General features: G+C 51.3%; 3 protein-coding genes across 3 annotated transcripts in view; 1 reads left to right on the forward strand and 2 right to left on the reverse strand.

The window, feature by feature from the left end:
* The window catches only part of Ggn (gametogenetin), a 4,983-nt gene extending 3,476 nt beyond the window's left edge, over positions 1 to 1,507 (forward strand). The window contains exons 3-4 of the mRNA XM_013522470.1: positions 3 to 546; positions 1,324 to 1,507. Of these exons, the coding sequence (XP_013377924.1) occupies positions 3 to 546; positions 1,324 to 1,447 (668 nt within the window). The 3' untranslated portion in view covers positions 1,448 to 1,507. The remainder of the gene's footprint in view (positions 1 to 2; positions 547 to 1,323) is intronic.
* Positions 1,508 to 1,933: 426 nt separating this feature from the next.
* Positions 1,934 to 9,124, reverse strand: Psmd8 (proteasome 26S subunit, non-ATPase 8). The gene is made up of 7 exons (XM_013522469.1): positions 8,719 to 9,124; positions 7,580 to 7,652; positions 7,360 to 7,462; positions 5,810 to 5,975; positions 4,783 to 4,883; positions 2,842 to 2,953; positions 1,934 to 2,165 (listed from the first exon to the last, which is right to left on the reverse strand). Exons 1-7 carry the CDS (start codon positions 9,076 to 9,078, stop codon positions 2,028 to 2,030), a joined length of 1,053 nt encoding a protein of 350 aa, XP_013377923.1. The 5' UTR covers positions 9,079 to 9,124; the 3' UTR covers positions 1,934 to 2,027.
* Positions 9,125 to 13,190: 4,066 nt separating this feature from the next.
* Catsperg (catsper channel auxiliary subunit gamma) overlaps positions 13,191 to 19,263 on the reverse strand; it is a gene marked incomplete in the record, with an annotated part of 43,608 nt that continues 37,535 nt past the window's right edge. The window contains 7 exon segments of the mRNA XM_013522464.1: positions 13,191 to 13,597; positions 13,677 to 13,776; positions 13,867 to 13,959; positions 15,798 to 15,887; positions 16,064 to 16,159; positions 16,269 to 16,332; positions 16,531 to 16,687. Coding sequence (XP_013377918.1) covers positions 13,328 to 13,597; positions 13,677 to 13,776; positions 13,867 to 13,959; positions 15,798 to 15,887; positions 16,064 to 16,159; positions 16,269 to 16,332; positions 16,531 to 16,687 — 870 coding nt within the window.

The raw sequence follows: 19,263 nt of genomic DNA on the forward strand, positions 1-19,263 counted from the left end.
CCCCAGCCCCAGCCCCAGCCCCGTTCCCGGCCCCAGCCCCGACCCCGGCCCCAGGGAGTCAGCCGTGGTTCCTGCCCCAACTCCCCCTCTACCAGCGACCTTCGCTGCTGATCAGGCCCTGGCCCCGGTCCCGGCGCCAGCAGGGGCCCCACCCTTACCCCCAGCCCCACCCGTATCCCCTGCCGCAGCCCCACTTTCGACCTCGTCCCCATCCCCATCCCCAGCCACCACCACCACCACCACCACCACCAAGCCATTGCCCCCCACGCCTGCGCCCAAGATTCGCACACGCAGGAACAAGGGTTCCCGCACTACCAAAGGGGCGGCGACAGGTGAAGACCGCACTCCTGGAGTTGGTCCGCACCAAAAGACTACAGCTGTCGCTGACAAAGGGGGCCGTGGCAGCCGGGCCGCTCTGCCTGGGGTAGCTAATACCAGGGCTGTTCGCCACTGGCCACCCTTCCAGGTGCTTAACTCTTGTCCCTGCAAGTGTTATTGCCGCCACCAGCCGCACCATCGCCGCCTGCCGAGCAACGTGTCAGCCTGGTGAGGGGAGGTCAGGAAGTGGGAGAAAGGGGAGAGTCCTGTTTTATCAGTCCTGAGCCTAGGCTGATCCTTGACCCTCTTCAACTGCATCTCAAACCTAGCTGAGCTCCAATCCTTCAGCGCCACCATGGGGCCTGGATCCCTTACTGACCCCTAAATAGGGAAAGGGGATACCCTGGCCCAGCCCCTTGGTACTCAGACCCCAAGCTCACACTGGCCCTCTTGTTATGCTGGACCCATCTGACCTGACCTTACTCACTGCCTTGACCCTGTACCTGCAGGCACAGAGGGACCATGGCTCACACTGCTTAGGGATGGGAAGATGTCGTCCAGACAAAAGGGGTCAATGTAGGGCTGCAGCTTTCCTGGACACAGGAAGAAGCCCCCTCAGGCCTCTGGCAATTTTTCCTCATTCTAGGGCCCAAGGCTTTGACCACCAAAGAGCACTGATGCTCCAGCCCTTGTGCTGCAAAACCTACTTGATCCCCCAGATCTAAAGCATACACGGCATGCTCTAGCTCCTCCCTACCCGCATAGTGAATCTCCGGATCTGAGCCTGGCTGCAGAGCATACCCTGGCTCTGGATCTGACTCTGCCCTGGGCCTCAGCAGGGGCACCATGAGCACTTTCCCACTCTACTGGGTAGATGCAACTCTGCCCAAAGCTGCCTTTGGGATATCCAGTCACCAGGAGCTTCCTTATTCAGATGGCGAAAGTGAAGCTCTAAAAGAGGTAAAGGTCTGGGCACAGACCCTGTTGATTCTTCTCTCCTCCCAGGCTGGGAACCACCACCAACCACCTGAGCGAGCCACCCTGGGTCACCACCATCAAGCTGGCTGGCTCCCTTGTAGCTGGGCTGCAGCACTATGACTTGCAGGCCACGCGTTCTGACCGAGTGTAGTCTGCTCAACACTCCCTGCCTTCCCCTCCATGCCAATAAAGTATCCAATGCTGACGGCCACCGGTCACTGCTGTGGGCTGAAGTAGGGTGAGGTTAAGGCAGAGGTTTCAGGGGAAGCGGGCAGCAAGCCCATGCCCCGGCCCACACCTGTTGTTCAGAGGGATCATACTGGTAGCCCGTAGACAGATTCCATTTCACATGTCATTTGAAAAATTATTTAATCCATTTTCAACATTTAAAAAAACTGGGACATTACCCCTTTGCTGAAAAAAAAAACAACTGGTGCCCTGGCCCAACATTCCAATGTGCTCACAGCTGGCTAAAACAGTCCCTCTACCTGGGACCCATGCTCCCCCCTGTAGGCCACAGGGCCAGTGGGCAGGTTTGAGACCTCGAGCACTGGCCACTGGCTAGAGGCTGATTGGATGAAGTGTGTTATCTCCAGCCCTGAAGAGCCCCGTCATCCTGACTGGGGAGATAAGGGCCTAGAAGAGCAAACACCAAACCACCTTTATTGGAGGACACCCTGCACTGTGTTTTTAAATAACCATGCCCTGCCCACCCCCAGGGCCCAGTGGGCTCAGACAATCATCTCCAGCTGCCGGGCATACTCGATGACCTGTTTGGCCAGTTCTGTGGAAGGGATGGTGGTATCTTCTGGCTTCTGCTGCTGGCTGGCAAAACTGTAATAGTTGTTGGGCCCCAGGACCCACCCTCGCTGCAGGAAGGAAGAAAGGGATCATGAGTGGGATGATTCCAAGGGCTACCTCCCCATTCCAGAGTTGCCGCCGCCACCCCCACACACACACACACACCATGGCATCCTTTTCTCACCAATCCCCTCTACCCACACAACTCCAGGCAAGAACTTCACTCTCTATGCCTCAGTTTCTCCATGTTGGTGATAAGGACTAATTAGTCTTCTCTAGATCAGCTGTGATAACTCAGTGAGTCTAAACCTCTAAAGTACCAAAAATAGTGTCACCATCACTCAGGTACCATGTCACCCACTTCCATGGTCTATCTTTGGCCCTCCCCCTGCCTCCTGCCCCCTAAACAAGCACTCACCAGGGTCAGCACATGAGCTAGCACCTCCAGCAAAATGAAGTCAAGTCTTATGGCAAAGGCTGCTACCTCTAAGAAATTCTAACAATGGCAAAAGCCAATATGCAGAGCGCCTGCCTCTACCAGGTGCCAGGTACCATGCTAAATTCATCCCGTGTGTCAGCTCTGGCACCGTTCTATGGAAAGACAACTAAAGCTCAGATTTGTTTAAGGTCACACAGCTGAATTTAATCCTAGGATGCTTGTTCCTTCTAATGACCCCCTGCTAACACTGCCATCAGATAGTGTATCCCAGGGCTCCACGGCCCTTTGCCCTGCACTCCAGCCACCTTCTTGGCGTAGTCCGTCATCTTTTTGGGTGTGTTGAAGAAGAGAATCCGGGTGGCCTCAGTAAAAAGGATTTTCTCATAGGCCTTCTCAATGCACCCAGCAATCTCATCCCTGTGGGAAGACAAAAAAGTTCTCATTACCAAGCACAGACAACCCCCAAGGTCCTGTTCTCCCAAGCATGACAGGTGTCATCTCTGACCCTTCTGCACTGGTGCCACCTCCTTTACTGATGAAGGCTGAGACTTTATGAGAGACTCAAAGCAGGCAAGTGCCACAGGGATCCACATCTAGATTTCACTGACTCCCAGAATTGTGGAACCAACGATGGACCCCAACTCTGAATCCCACTCCTAGTCACAGGACTTAGGCTGTCTGAAACCCAACTTCGGATTCCCACAAGTAGATCTCTTCACAGAAGACCCGACCTCAAGAATGCTGTGCCCTGCTTCATAGATCCCAAGTGGGGGCCTTGTATCCATCAAAAGATACCATGAACAACACTGAAGTACAAAACAGCAACACATGAAGTGATCAGAACAGAGACAGGGTAAGGTCAGAGCAATGGAGTGGCAGGGAAGAGCACGCCCATTTCTGAGATATCACATCTCTCAGGCCCAGTATTTGGGAGAGCTAAAATATTTCAAATAAAAAAAATACCCTAAGGCTGGGGCTGTAGCTCAGGGCTAGAGCACTTGCATAGTGTTCATCCCCAGCACCACAAAACACCCTTGCACCAGCCAGGTACAGTGGTCCTTGTCTGCAGTCCAGCCACTCAGGAGGAGGAAGTGGGAGGACTACACAGTTCAAAGCCAGCCTGGCCCACATAGCAAGTCCCTGTCTCCAAAAAAAAGAAATAGAACAAATGCCATGTCAGGAGTAACAGTGCATGCCTATGATGTCAGCACGGTGGAATGCTGAGTAGGAGGATCACAAGTTCAAACCCTGTCCAGGCAACTTCGCAAGACTTTCTCTTAAAATAAAACATAATGGAGGGTGGGAGATGCAGCTCAGTATGAATACCCTAGGACAGTGGTGGTGAACCTGTGGCAACATGCCACAGCAGGCTGGTTTATATCACTGAAAGCTCTAACAGGTTCACCGTCCCTGCCCAAGAAGCAATCCTCAGTCTTACGCAAAAACAACAAACCCATCTTAAACCCACGAGGCTGCCCCTCTTCATTCCCACATCTGTGGGCCTACCTTTGTCAGCTAAAGAATGGAAACACACTTCAATCTGCTGCTTTGCCCAAGTGTATTGACTCTGTCACCACTGTAATAGTATCCTTCTACACCTCAAGGGACTTGTATGTCATGCCCACTTGCTCACATGTTATCACCTGTGCATAAAGCAACTAAAGGAGCAGGCAGGACACTGTGACCCCATTGTTGTTTTTTTTTTTTTTCTTTTTGAGAGAGGGTCTCGCTATGTAGTTCAGGCTGGCCTTGAGTTCACTTTGTAGCCGAGGCTGGCCTCGAACTCTCAATGATCCTCCTGCCTCAGCCTCCTGAGTGCTGGGATTACAGGCATGCGCCACCATGCCCGGAAATGACCCTATTCTAGGGAAGGGAAAACTGAGCCTTCCACTGTTTTGGCACTGAATCAAGGGCATGTGATTCACGGGCACATCCCTGGTTGACAGAAGGGCTGGAGCACTTCTCACAGAGTGGGGATAGCCCGATGAGCTGTCTGGGTACCATGCACAGGCTCAGTCTGACACCTGTGGCCACACATGGAAACAGTCTCGAATAAGTGGAGGTCTGTTGTCCACCATGACATAAGCAGCTATGGCTCACAGGAAGGGGGAACTGGAATACCAGGCAGACAGGAAATGTGCTGGCCTACCCAGATCACCAGTGGCCAGAATAGGATTCGAACTCAGGGCTGTGCAATGCCAGGGTCCAAGCTCTTTTGAATCCCAAGGACTGACGCCCCCACATACCTGATAGTGTCCAGCAGGATGTCAATGAAGAAGGTATAGCTCTCAGCAGGGATGTTACCCTTGGCCAGGAACACCTTGTTGTAGCTGCCCTCCATCAGGTACTGCAGAGGCCAAGGACGAAGAGGGTGAAGAGGCAGCACAGGGGCCTCCCCGCACCCGTTGTTGCCCCCATAAGCCTCATTCTGCCAGAACACCCTGGCCACCACATGGCCATCCACTCCCCAGCAGACTGTGTTCCTCCTCTGGTTTACACACTTAGACACACACCCACACACACACACACACACACACACACGTATGTACTCATTCTCTCTCCCATCCTACCCTGGGACGGTATCTAATTACTCTATCTCCTCTCCAATTACAGGGAGGACACAGCAGGACCGAGCCCAGGTCAACCCTCCACCCCACTACCCAAGCTGTACCGCCGCCCTACCTGCCCTCTGTGCCGTCCCTTCTCACAGACAAACCCTCCCCAAACCTCAGTCAAGAAGCAACTTCCTAACCCAGCTCCTAAGGCTTTCCCCCGGCCTCATGCACCTTGCCCCACACACAGTGTCTTCTACTGCCACTCAACATAGCGCTGCACAGGCTGCTCCCTCTGCGTGCACTTCCACACGGCCTGCCTCTCAGCCCTTCCAAGTCTTCCTCTAACCGCACCTCTTCGGTGAACCCTTCCTTGATCACCCGTCTAAAATTCCACTCCTGTACACCAATCCATACCTCTTGCACTATTCTTCTCCATAGCCTTAACATCTGACAGATGACACAGGTTACTTATTCCTTAGTTTACTATTTCACCTCACTGTCATCTCCCAGGACCCAGGACTCTGTTTGACTCTGCAGTCTGAGAACCAGCCGTAACGCCTGGCGCACAGCGGCTGCTCAGTACTGATAGGGGCACAAACAAACAACTCCACGGGTTTGGCATGGTAAACCCTGAGCAGTATTCCAGAAAGCCCTCCTTAATGTCTGTCCCAACACAACCAAAATAGCCAGGCCCTCCCTTCCCCCTTCTCAGCCTCACTTGTTCGAGGGACACAGGGTGCTTGATGTACACATTGGTCTGGATATCCTTGGCAGGCAGGCGCTCCAACTCTGTGTGGAACTCAGCCACGCGGTTCTGGGACAGCAGGAAGAGGAGGTTGAGACCCAAGAGTTGGTGCATGTAGGCCGACTCAGGGAGCTGCTCCCTGTGGATCAGGAAAGGGAACCAAGGTAAGGAGGGCTTAGGGACCCACCAAGTGCACCAACCCAGGAGCCAGGGACTCGTTTGTCCCCTTGAAGGTATACAGGATCTTGCATTTTTAGATGAACAAACTGAGACCCATAGGGCACAAGGAAGTCACTTACAAGTCATACCAATCCAAGAAATGACTTGTTTCAGTCAAGTAACCCAAATGTAAAATGGGTCAATGGACCCATAGTAGCCATCTCATAGAGATGGGTTAAATGAGTAAAGGTAAAGTGCATTAAACAACTTAATCCTGGTAAGGGGATTGGAATAAATATGGAATAAATAAACACTGCATAAGTGCTGACTGTGATTATATTAAGAATCATCATCTCCACTTTGAGAAGCAAATAAGACTTAGAAAAGTGAAGACCACACAATCATTGTCAGGATGTCTCAAATCCATCTCTCTGGCTCCAAATTCTTATTGCTAATCCAAGCAAGTGTCAGTTTTTGTTGTTTTGCGTTTTTCAGACAGGGTCTCACTACTGTGTAGTTCAGGCTTGCCTTCAACTCACTGTGCAGCCCAGGCTGGCCTCAAACTCACAGCAATCCTCCTGCCTCAGCCTCCCAAGTGCTGGGATTATAGCCATGAGCCACCATGCCTGGCTACCATTCAGTTTTGCATTCCGCACACATCCAGTGAATTCCCACTCTTGGCCTGACCCTAAGGTAGGTAGTGCTGAGGACACACCAGTGACCAAGACAGCTCCAGGCTCTGTCTTTAGGAAGTCCACAGTCTAGTGGAAGAGACGGGTAAAGGGATAAAGAAGGCACAGGCAGAAAGGTCAGTGCAGACCACCACTGGAATCCACAGGAAAGAACTTGGTCTCCAGCCTATGCTACTGAGACCCATGACAGGTGCTGAGCAGATGATCAAGAAGGTCAAATTTTAGTGTTGAGGCTTAGAGTAGTGATGTAGCTCAGTGGTAGACAGCTTGCCTAGCATATGTGAGGCCCTGGGTTTGAGTCCCAGCATCACAAAGGAAAATAGTGAAGTGTCATAAAGATATTGCTGGCTGCTGTAGGACATGAATCAGAGGGAGTAAGGCCGGAGATAAAGGGATGGTGGCAGCGCTGGGCAGAGGGGACGGAGTGTGGATGTGGTAAGACGAGATGGTAGATCGGAGTCCTACGGAACTGGGTCACATAGCCTTATGTCACCCCAGTCTCTGGACCTCCAAGCCAACTCCCTGACCCCACAGTCTCTGAGGACCCAGACAATCACAGGCGCAGGGATTTCTAGGAGAAGGAAGATGACGTGTTCGGCCAGAGCACCAGAGGTAAAACAACTGCCAAGTAACCACTGGACCTCCCCCATTCAAGTCAGGGCCCATCCTCACTTGTAGTCAAAGTAGTAACATTTGAGCTGGGCCATGTAGCGCTCGAAGGAGGGGATGTCCTTGCGTAGGATGCTCCACTGGGCGCCAATCTCCAGTATGTCACCTGTGGGTGACAGTGGGCTCTCAGGAGGTGACTAGAGTCGCTCCCCTGACCAACAGTGCTGTCATTCCTGCAGATCCCAACCCACTGGTGGCCCCACTCAAACCCAGCGACACTCACGGGCCAGGATAAGCTGCTGCTTGGTCAGCTTGGTCCCTGTGGTTGGCAGGAAGTTGAGCTCCAGCAGAACCAGCTGATGAGGAGGGAAGGAAAGAAGACGGGATTCAAATACAGCTTACCTACCTTTTCTGGCCTGTGGTTTTCCCATCTGGAAAATGGAGCTAACCACCATCTCTGACTTATAAGTCTCTTATGAGTATTAAAAGAGGCAGTCCTCATAAAACACTCAGAATAGGGCCTGAGCACACAGCATGTGCTCATGTAGGATCACCTCATGTTACATGTATTTTTTTTTTTTTTACGTTACATGTATTAATAGCTTCACTGGCAAAACAGAAGAGGCAGTGCCTGACCCAACAGCATCGTAGGGGTGCCAGTTGTTGGCAGATCTTCCCCACACTATCTGGGAAGGAACAGCTGGCCTACCCCAAAATCTACACCAGAGAAGGTGAGGCACTAATCTCCCCAGCTGACCCAGCCCAAATGTCATTCTTGAGTAGACTCAGCAACTTTGTTCAGCCTACTGCTGTATTTTTCTACGGTCTCCCAAACACACTGGGTCGGAAGCAACCTGAATCCCACACACCCATTTTTTCCCAATTCAGTCTTGCCCCTACAACTTGGCTGGGTCCCTTCCCCACGCAGATGCATCCCTAAACCCCAGATCTCTCAGACCCTCACTTGGCCCCGTCTTAAGTGCACATTCCCTACACACACCCCACATCTCAGCCTCTCGCTTGCTACAGCTGTGCCCTCATTACCTACTCGATCTTGTCTGGAACCCGTGACGAAAAAAAAAAAAAAACAAACCCCGACACCCCTACTCTGCCCCTACAGTCAGAAAGGCCTGTGAGCACCAAAGTTTCACCTCCTCTCTCGACTCGGCCGTAACTACCTTCCATCTCTCTTCCCTACCCGCTACCCTACGGGGCTGCTTTCAGCTCGTCCCGGTCCCTCTTATCGCTTGACCCCTCCAAGCTCGGGCTACAACTGCTCCGAATCTCCGGACCTCTGCAGTCCCGGTCCGCCTTGCTCAGGTGGACACCCAGGACTCTGCCGAGGCACGGAACCCGGCTAGGCTCGGACCCCTCGAAGCGCCCCCCGCCAGCCCCTGGCTCCCGCGGTCAGTCCACTCCTACCTTGAGGCGGCCCAGTTCTTCCCCGCATTTGCTAAGATTGGGGCTTTTACGGTTCCACTCGCCCTTGAGTTGTTCGTACATGCCAGCCGCGGCCTGCAGGACCGCGCCCGAGGCCGCCGAGGTGCTCGAGACCCCTGTCGCCCCGTCCACCGTCGCAGCCGCCATCTTCCGTGATGCGGCAAACCTCCCGCCTGGTTTACGGCAGCGACGCCTACGAACGCTCGTTCGCCGGCGGAAGTGAGGCCGGGAGGTGGAGCCCAAGGCCGGGGGCGGGGCTAAAACTGTCCGCCTGCGTCGGCGGACGGTGGTGTGCGGTCGCTGCGGGACTGGATCCCTCGAAGCCCTGCCCTTAATGAACATGTCACCTGAAGCTCCGCCTTTACTGTCACTCAAGATGGTGACCGGAAGTCGGTTTGTCCTAACTGAAAATGACAGCTGTGTCATAATCCCGCCCACCTCCAGTAGTTAACATGGCCGCCTTGGCTTCAGCCTTGCGGTCGGAACGCTAAATTAACTATCTTCGAAGTTCCACAAGCAGTTTCTGTAAGTCAAGAGGTGGCGATGTGGAGCCATTTGGACAGCTCTGTTATTTTATAGACAAACTGGTAGAACCTGGGTAAATTTCCAAAGGGCTACGCGCGAGAATTTGAACCTAGGTCTCTCCAATCGCTTTCTCAGTGTATCAAATCTTTCGGCATTTTTCTCCAATCTCTTACAAATAAGCACAAACTATTTGCAAAAATCCAGTCCTATGGCTTTAAATGCCACAAAGAAACAGGTTTCCCAATAGTTTTTAATCTGAATCCCTATGTTTCCCACTGATGCTTGATACTACATTTGCCTATTCAACACCTTTTGTTAATTATTATTTGGTTTTGTTTTTCTGAGACAGTATCTCACTGTGTAGCCCGCTATGGCCTCGAACTCACAGCTACCCTCCTGCCTCAGCCCCTCTAGTGCTGGGATTACGACTACCCAGTGTGTGCGACTACCTCGGGCTTCATCTTTCTTTTCTTAAAGCCAATTCTGCTCCCATTATCTAGAATGTCGGGGCAGACCCCTTCATCTATATTCCTAACCTTTGATTTACTTACTTATTTAGAAAACAAATCTAAATCATAAAGTTGCCAAGACTGGGTTTAAATCTGTGATCATTTTGTCTTAGCAAAAATAAAAATATTTTAACCAGGCACAGTGGCACACACCTGTAATTCCAGCTACTCCAAAGGTGGAAGCAGGAGAATCACAAGTTTGAAGCCAGCCTGGGCAACTTAGCCAGACGGTCTCATGTTTTTAAGAGGGGACTGGGAATGTACTCAGTGATAGAATGCCTATGGGCTCAATTCCTAATAGCACAAATATAATTAAATAAATAAATATTTTAAATAATTGAGTGAAAGGAAAAGACTGTCATTGAACATGTCACCCACCTCCTAAAAAAAAACCTTAATTGACCATATATGTAAGGATTTATTCTGGGCTCTCAGTCACTTTGGCTTATATGCCTGTCTTTTTGCCACTACCATGTCATTTTCATACTGTAACTTTTAAGTTTTGACTTTTTTTTTTTTTCTTTTTGAGACAGGGTCTCACTATGCAGTTCAGGCTGGCCTTGACCTCACTTTGTAGCCCAGGCTGGTCTTGAACTTGCAGTGATCCTCCTGCCTCAGCCTCCTGAGTGCTGGGATTACAACTGTGCGGCTTTTTTTTTTTTTTTTGAGACGGGGTTTCCCTCTGCAGTTCAGGCTGGCCTTGAGCTCATTTTGTAGCCCAGGCTGGCCTCAAACTCGTGATGATCCTCTTGCTTCAGCCTCCCAAGTGCTGGAATTACAGGTGTGCGCCACCATGCCAGACCAAGTTTGACATTTTGTCTGTCTGTTTTTTGAGACAGGTTCTTGCTACATAGTTCAGGCTAGTCTTAAACTCACTATATAGCCCAGGCTGGCCTCATACTCACAGCAGTCTTCCTGCTTCGGCCATCCAAGTACTGGGCTTACAGGTGTGCGCCACCACACTTGGTGTTTTACATTTTGAAATCAGGAAATTCAACTTTGTTCTGCTATTTCAAGATAGTTTGGGCTATTTGGAATCCTCCAAAATCCTATGAATTTGAGGATGGGTTTTTCTATTTCTACAAAATTATCATTAGGATTCTCAAAGAACTGTATTGAATCTATAAGTCTCTTTGGGCTGTGTTTTGGCCTGGTTTATGTCCCTCCCCCACCCAAATTCATATATTGAAGCCCCAATTTCTAATACCTCCAAATATGCCTGCATTTCGATCCAAAATAAGACCTTGAAAGATGTGGCTGAGTTAAAATAAGGCTGTTAGGGTGGGCCCTATGCCTGCAATCTGATTGGAGCCTTTATAAGAAGAAATTTGGTCACACACCCAAGCCTTTGTTCCCTCATCTGTGACATGCACGTAACGATAGAATGTTCCTGTTAGACCTTCACAAGAGTTACTGGAAATAATCCAAGTAAAGAGATCAAAACAGAACATTCTATCATCATGGTCTCCTTTCCATCATTGATGGGACTGACTTTGTGACAGATAAGTCTGGACTGGTGACTGCAGTGATGCCTGCTTGATTATCCTGGGCCACAGATCTGGGGTGCTCATGGCTCCTGGATGGCTTCCAGGCCCCTCACACCCGCTGTCAGCCTAATTAGCTTCAGGATCTCTTCTAAACCTGCTACTTCTCCCTGGTCCTTCTAAATGCCTCCCAGCCGCAGACTGTTCCCAGCCTCCTGAGCATTCCTCCCACTTCCCTCTCCCTTTGCCCACCATAGCCTTCAGTCCAGCCCAGCTCCTTTCTGCCCAGGTCCCTGCCACATTGCTTCCCTGGGAGGACCCCATAGTTACTCTACACAAAGCCCTGGGAAGCTGCTGAAGTTTGAGGCCACTAGGCGGACAGGGACTGGACATTACCTGTCCAGTCTCCTCTCCCCACTCCTGACAGCTGGATTTCCTCAGAACTACTCTTCCCTCACATGAGCAAAAGATTAGTCTGGGATCAACTGCTTTTAGCTCCAGGAATGGCATTTGATTGGCCAGTTGAAGCTCCATCCTTCTGGCAGTGTGATTGGTAGGGTGGTGATCTTGTGACCCAAATTCATCCAATCAGAGGGACTGACAACTTCTGGTTGAAAATGTTGGACCCCACTGCCTTCTGTCCCTGGATAATGGCAGCCCCAGATAATGAGGATTATCGCCTGGGCGTCAGAGGACCACACTTGGAGTGCAGATCAGGGAAAACCCCACAGAAATGGAGCCAGAATTCTGCAAATACTGAGGACATCTGGATTAAATTATACCTGACACCTATACTAACAAATCCACAAATTACCATTTCCGTGTAGACCACTTAGGTCAAATTTTTACTACTTGCAGCTCAAATTAAAATGCTAACCTCTCAGAGTTGCCCCCACCCCACACACCTAAAGCCACTAAATAGATGGTAACATCCAAATATTTAATGACAGGGGCACCAACCGATTAACAGTGCGGGTCATAGCAATGGGCCTGGGTCATAGAGAACCCTGCTGGGATACTCCAAGGAGGGGCTGGGCTGACAGGGCCCAGTCCAGCTTGACCTGACTGCAGCCATCTTGAGCTGTAACTATGATGTTGCCCTTGAGAAACCTGGGCCTGTTTCTCACTTTGCATGATTTTCCAGCACAGTATAGATAAAACCAGGAGAGTGGCCTGTGGAGCTTCCCACCTGAACCCTGGCCTCGCTACCAGAACATGCTGACATGTTTGGCATTAGCCTGAGCTAAACTAGGTACATTTTGTTTGGTTTGGTTTGCTTTGGTTTGGTTTTTTTCCGGTACCGGGAATCAAACTCACGACCTTGCACTTGCCAGGCAGGCACTGTGCTGCTGAGCTAAATCCCTAGCCCATTAGGTGCATTTTGGCTTGGATGAAGTCACTTTGTCCTGACCTCTCTAAGTTCCCACCGTCTGACCCAAGTTGTGGCGATCAATCCACCGTTCCTGCTGCCACCCAGGACCATGCTTTGGTCAGCAAATCCTCAGTCAATTGCACTCTGTGCGATCCTGGGTCTGCCTGCCCCTCTGTTAGGTTTCCCGGCTCCTTTCACCTACAGTGGGCCCTGTTCTTTTACCCTGAATGTTTGTAGAACATGACAGGCACACAGAGAACCAGCCAGCACAAACATTCACACATACACACACACACACACACACACACACACCAGTACTGGGGATTGAAGCCATGAGTTCTCTTAGGCCTTTGCACTAAGCTATATCCTCAGCCTTTTTTATTTTGAGACAGGATCTGACTAAGTCACTCAGTTGACCAGGCTGGGGTTACACATGTGATCCTTCTGCCTCAGCCTCCCAGAGTGCTGGGATTACACATGTGCACCACCAAGCCCACCTAAATTTTGATATTTTGAGGACCTGTGCAGCTGTGCAAGTACAAAGCAATGAAACATGAGCCCTTCTGAAAATTCACGGCTGATCCTGAAATGGGGCTTTATTTGGGGCTAAGAAAGACCGGGGCGGGGGCCAGGCTGCATTTCCAAGACGGGGCTACGAGGAGAAGCCAAGGGTGGGCAAGGGGTGGAGGTGAGCGGGAGGCTCAGCTCTGGAGCTCCTTTCCCACGGCTTCCTCGGTTTCAGTCTTGTCCCCCTGGTTCTCCTTTAGAGTGAGCTTGGAGGGGGCCTTGGAGGTGGTATTGTCATTCAGCTGCAGTGAGCCGCTCCTGGACGTGGAGTAGTAGTAGGACTCTGAGGTGATGACGGCGTTCATCTTCCAGAGGAACATATTCCAGGCCTTCACCATAAGCGGCCACAGGAGGCAGAAGGCGATGTAGAAGATCACCAGGCCGACAAACACACTGGCCGACACCTGAGGCGCAGGGGGCAAGCTTAGGTGCACAACCCCGGCCCCTGCCCGCCCAGCAAGGCAGCTCCCAGCAGCCACTCACGATGGCGATCAACAGGGCTCGCTTGAAACTGAGCGGCAGCCCATGGATGTGCAGCAGGAAGGTGAGCTGGTAGTCGCAGTACGTGCTGCTGTCCACACCTCTGGTGGGGGATGGATCCAGGATTGGGGAGCAGCTGGGGATGCCCTTTAGGACCCCACCAACCTCCACTTGGGCCGCGCGCCTGGCTCACCTATTGCTCACCAACACCTTGAAGTAGAATTCAGGGGAGAAGATGCTTTGGGGGATGGTGTCATAGCAGGGGGAGTTCTCCAGACACAGCCACCTGGAAGCCACGTTCAGGCTCTTGCTGCCAACTCTGCCCAGTGTGCGCCAGCCCCTGATTTCCCCTCCATCCTGCACACCCGGCCTCCTCTCACCCACTCCTTCTTCCATTCATCCAGTGATGCTGCCTGATCATCTGGCATGCAACAGGCTTCCCCCACCCCAAGACAGTTCTTGCTGTGTAGTTCAGGCTGCCCCTGAACTCACTATGTAGCCCAGGCTGACCTCAAACCTGTGAGGATTCTCCTGCCTCAGCCTCCCAAGTGCTGGGATTACAGGCATGCACCACCATGCCTAGCTTGAAGGGTTGTTTTGTTTTGTCTTTTGAGACAGTGTCTCACTATATTTCAGGTTGGTCTCAAACTGTGTGTAGCCCAGGCTGGCATTGAACTTGAAGCAATCCTCCTACCTCAGCCTCCCAAGTACTGGGATTACAGGTGTGTACCATCACACTTGGCATCTTGTTTTTGTATATAGTAATCCAGCATCCTGATGATCATCTTAGCTGGGGTCAAGGTGGGTGAGCTGGCATCAGAAGTGTTTGGGGTTTTGTTTTGTTAGTTAAGTGGGGTAGGTCAAAACTGTTTTTAAACAAATTTTTTTTTGCCTGGCTCTGGCAGTCTTCTAGGTCTGGAAGCTAGGCTGACTGCCTTTGTGTTCCCCAGGGGGGACACAGCAGGCTCTCACAGCAGTTCTCACAGTAGAACTCTTCATTGTTAGCAAAGAGCCACTGCATCAATGAAAGTTCAACAACCTTCTGTACTTAAACAAGATTTGTGATGTTCTGAGTATTTTTTTAAAATATATTTAGAATGCTGAAATGTTTTCAAAGTTAAATAAGCAGTATTATATTTTTTTAAAAACTCAGGTCTTAACATTGATGAGATACAAGACTGTTAGCTTGTTCATTCACTCACTGCCTTCATTTATAAAGTTCATGACAGCCTTTGCTTCCATTGAATCCAAAGCAGTTATGGGGAATCAATATATATTTGTTTGCTTCTTCACAGTTTATTCATTCATTGATACATCTATCTAACTGTCAATAAATGCCTACTGAAGCCAGATGTGGTGGCACATGCCTGTAATCCCAGCACTGGGGAGGCTAAGGCAGGAGCATTGCGGTGAGTTCAAGGCTAGCCTGGGCTACCCTGGGGTACAAATTGAGATCCTGTCTCAAAAAAAAAAAAAAAAAAAAAAAAAACAAAACTAAAATACTATGTTGAAGCCAGGTGTGGTGGTGCACACTTGTAGTCCTAGCACTCTGGGAGGCAGAGATAGGAGGGTCTCAATTTCCAGCCCAGCCTGAAAAATTTAGAACTTAGACCCTGTCCCCAAATAGAAAAGGGCTGGGAATGTAGCTCAGTGCAGCGGAGGTTCAATCTCCTGTGTGTGTGGAGAGGACTGTGTTGAGTCTGCCCAGGGTCTGGTCCTGTAAGTCACCCAGACCCCTCAAGAGGAAGTGACTGGCCAGAGTGCGCAGGGATGGGAAGGAAGGGGAGGTGCAGGGAGAGGGGTTAAGGCCAGAACACAGGAGAAACAGGAAGACGGTTCTGGACAGGGAAAGCACCAAGAAGCCAAGAGGAAAAATTGACAGCCCAGTCCTGAAACAGCAAGTCCTCCTTGATAGCGGGACATCTTCTTAGAGACAGTAGGAGAGCCCAGCCTTCCAAACAGAGTGGCTTGCTGTGTCCCCCCTGGGGAACACAAAGGCAGTCAGCCTAGCTTCCAGACCTAGAAGACTGCCAGAGCCAGGAAGGATGGCAGCGGAGGGCAGGGACAGGCCAGCGAGGATGGCAGCCCTTCTGGGCAGGTGGGGGCGAGGCCTTGCGCACTCACTCGATGCCGTAGCTCCGGGAGGACATGATGCGGAATACCCCGTCCTCCGTGGTCTCTCTGGTCTTTGTGGTCCAGATGCGGCTATTAGTCCTGGGTGGGACGTGTATTCTCAGAGGCGGGGTCTCGGGTGTGTGTGGAGGGAGTTCGCGTGGACGCCCTAGGTCTTGCTGTGGGCGGGGCTGGCGCGGGTGGATGGGGTTTGCAACCAGCTTGAGACTGGCGGCGTGCGAGGCGGGCAGGGAGGAAGGCGCGCCCGCCCGTCTTACGTGTCCAGCGGGCTGTTGAAGCGGTAGATCTCCTCCTCGCTGTAGTCCCGGACAGTGGCCAGGGTCGGCCCACCGCCCACCACCTTCAGCACGTATCTGCCGGGAGCACAGGTGATCGTGGACCGACATGGGGTTCCCAATTCCTACATCCCCTCCCGCGCCGAGTCCCCCGCTCCGGTCCAGGGCAGGTCCACCTAGCCTTTACCTGCCCGTGAAACTGCCGGAGTCTCCCGTCACCAAATCCTGAATCAAGAAGAAGGGGTGGAACTCTGCGGGATGGGAGAGGATTGACAACAGGAGGGGTGGAAATGAGCTTGGCCTGAGATGTGGCAGATGAACAAGGGCGGGAGGAGAGGTGACCAAGGGTCGGAGCAGAGCGATGTGGACCCCACGGGGCAGAGGGGCAGGGGCGGCGAAGTGGGGGCCCGGGGGACCGCGAACTCTGGTGAGGAAGGGACGGAACACACGGTCACGGAAGAGAAAGCAGGGCATCTCGGGGTCGGGGTGCACGCAGTCGAAGTATTGTCTGTTGAGCAGGCGGTTGTACTCCAACGTGTAGGTGATGTCGAAGGCCAGGCGCTTGCCTGGGGGGCAGCCGATAAACACGGGCAGCATCAGGTTGCCCTGAACAGGAGAAAAACCTAGTGCTGGGGGGCGCCGGTGGAAAGAACACTGTCCCTCCAACACACACCACGGCTGCTGCCTGGTGCACCCTTACGATTCTGCGCGCGTGCGTGCGTGTGCGTGTGTGTGTGTGTGTGTGTGTGTGTGTGTGTGTGTGTGTGTTGGGAACTGAACCTAGCGTCTCTGCACTGAGCTGTATCCCGGCCGTTTTGATTGTATTTTAAGACAGGGTCTCACTAAACGGCTCAGACGGTCTCCAGTTTATGGTCATCCTGCCTCTGCCTCCTGAGTAGCTGAGATTACAGTCATGTGCCCCGACTCTAGGCAAACTGTACTTATTACAACTAAGGGAGGGGAAGGGAAGAGGAAGTAAAAAGAATTAAAGATGTGTTATGTGCATGTACCAGCTCCCCACAATAAATGTAAACATTATGTACTGTAAATATGTACTAAATTTTTTTTTTTAAGACGGAGTCTCACCCTGTTGTTCAGGCTGGCCTCAAACTCACAGAGATCCTCCTTCCTCAGCCTTCTAAGTGCTTGGGTTGGAGGCATGTTTTTTTTATTTTTACTTTTTTAAATTTTGTTTTGTTTTTGAAACAGAGTCTTACTCTGCAGTCAGACTGGCCTTGAGTTCACTTTGTAGCCCAGGCTGGCCTCAAACTTGCAGTGATCCTCCTACCTCAACCTCCTGAGAGCTGGGACTACAGGCATGCACCACCACGTCCAGCATACTAACCATTTTTTTTTTTTGTACCAGGAATTGAACTCAGGACCTTTTGCTTGCCATAACCATTTTTTAAAATGGAAATAAAAAAGTACAACTATACTTGTAATAACTGCCAACATTTATGTAGCTTTTCCTCTGTATAAGACACTGGGTGATACTCAAAAGAGCTTCACATATTCATGGCAAGGCATGGTGGTACACAACTGTAATCCCAAAACTCTGGGAGGCTGGGGCAGGAGGATCAAAAGTTTGAGGCCAGACTGGGCAATTTAGTGACTTAGCAAGACCCTGTCTTAACATGGGAGGGTGCATAGGCAGGGATATAGCCCAGTGCAAAAGCTCTGGGCTCAATCGCTAGTAGCACAAAAACAAAACAAAATAGAGTTTTACATATTCAAAGTCACTTTGTCTTCAGTCCAGGGCTGGCCTGGGAGTGCTTATTGTATGGGAGTCCATGCAACACATCTTTAAAACTCACAGAGGCCTGCATGGTAGACAGTGTCCCCATTTTAGAAGTGGCAAAGTGAGGCACAGCATGCTCAAGCAACTTATTAACTCCAAAGCCACACAGCTGGTAAGTGAGTCAGGATCGGAAGGTCAGGTTGGTTCCTGATGCCTCTAGCATGTAACGTGTAAAGTAGCTCACATCTCCTCACAGCCCGGGAACACCAGCTGCTAGTCATGCTTTGTAGATCTGAGCTTGGGCTAGGCCAGCAGGGGCATGGAACAGAAGAGGAACTGGACCCCAGAATAAACCCCCATGACGCTGCCTTCAGAATGAAGAGTCAGGGCTGGGGATTTAGCTCAGCGGCAAAGCGCCTGCCTGGCAAGTGCAAGGTCGTGAGTTCGGTTCCAGGTACCGGAGGAAAAAAAAAAAAACAGAATGAAGAGTCCCTGGGCCTGTCTGGGGATAGGGCACAAGCGTTTACCCAAGAGACAAAGGCACACAGACATCTCTGGGCTTGATGGCTGCTAAGGAGAGGACCTGTAGATGGCAGACAGTAAGTACTCCCAGGCCAGCCCTGGGCTGAAGACCGTATCCATCAGCCGCTCTCTCCCTGGGAGGCCTAATGGGCATCTGAGATGTAGCATGTGTAGGACCCATCTTGATTAATGGTACTTCCATCCCACCTAGCTGTGCGGGCTAAAAGCCTTGGTTCCATCCTTGAAACCTCGCTTTCATACCCACATCCAACCCACCAGGCTCAATCCCAGTCACACGCACACACCCCCAGAACCCTCTCTCCCAAACGTCCGACTGTTGCCCCTACCCTCATCTCATCCAGCCCTATCTCCTTCTTGATCTTCCTGTTTGGATTCCCCCAAGCCTGTCTCTCCCTGCTGGCAACTAGAAGGATCCAGTGAGCATATAAGTCCCTCTTCTGCTCCAAGCCCCCCTGTGGAGCCACCTTACTCTGTGTGGCCCCCAGGACCCCAGGACCAGCCCCCACCCCTGCTCTGATCTCATCTCTCTCTACTGTCCTCTTTGGCTATTCTGACTTGGCCATGCTTTATGATTTTAGTCCAACATCCAAATCTCACATAAACCAAGGAGTGTTGCTAGTAAACCTGCCTTCTACCTGCCTTCTACTGCCTGGGCAACTCAGTGCCTTATTGAGACCTTATCTCAAAATAAAAACTGAGCCAGCCATAGTTGCGAATGCCTGTAATCCCAGTACTCTGGAGGCTGACGCAGAGGATCACCATGAGTTCTAGGCCAGCCTGGGCTACACAGTGAGTTCAAGGCCAGGTTGACCTACAGAATATAAGGAGACTCTGTCTCTAAAAACGAGAGAGAGAGAGAGAGAGAGAGAGAGAGAGAGAGAGAGAGAGAGAGAGAGAGAGA

Source organism: Chinchilla lanigera, unplaced genomic scaffold (genome assembly GCF_000276665.1).
Source record: "Chinchilla lanigera isolate Chin_1 unplaced genomic scaffold, ChiLan1.0 scaffold00067, whole genome shotgun sequence".
Lineage (NCBI taxonomy): Eukaryota > Metazoa > Chordata > Mammalia > Rodentia > Chinchillidae > Chinchilla > Chinchilla lanigera.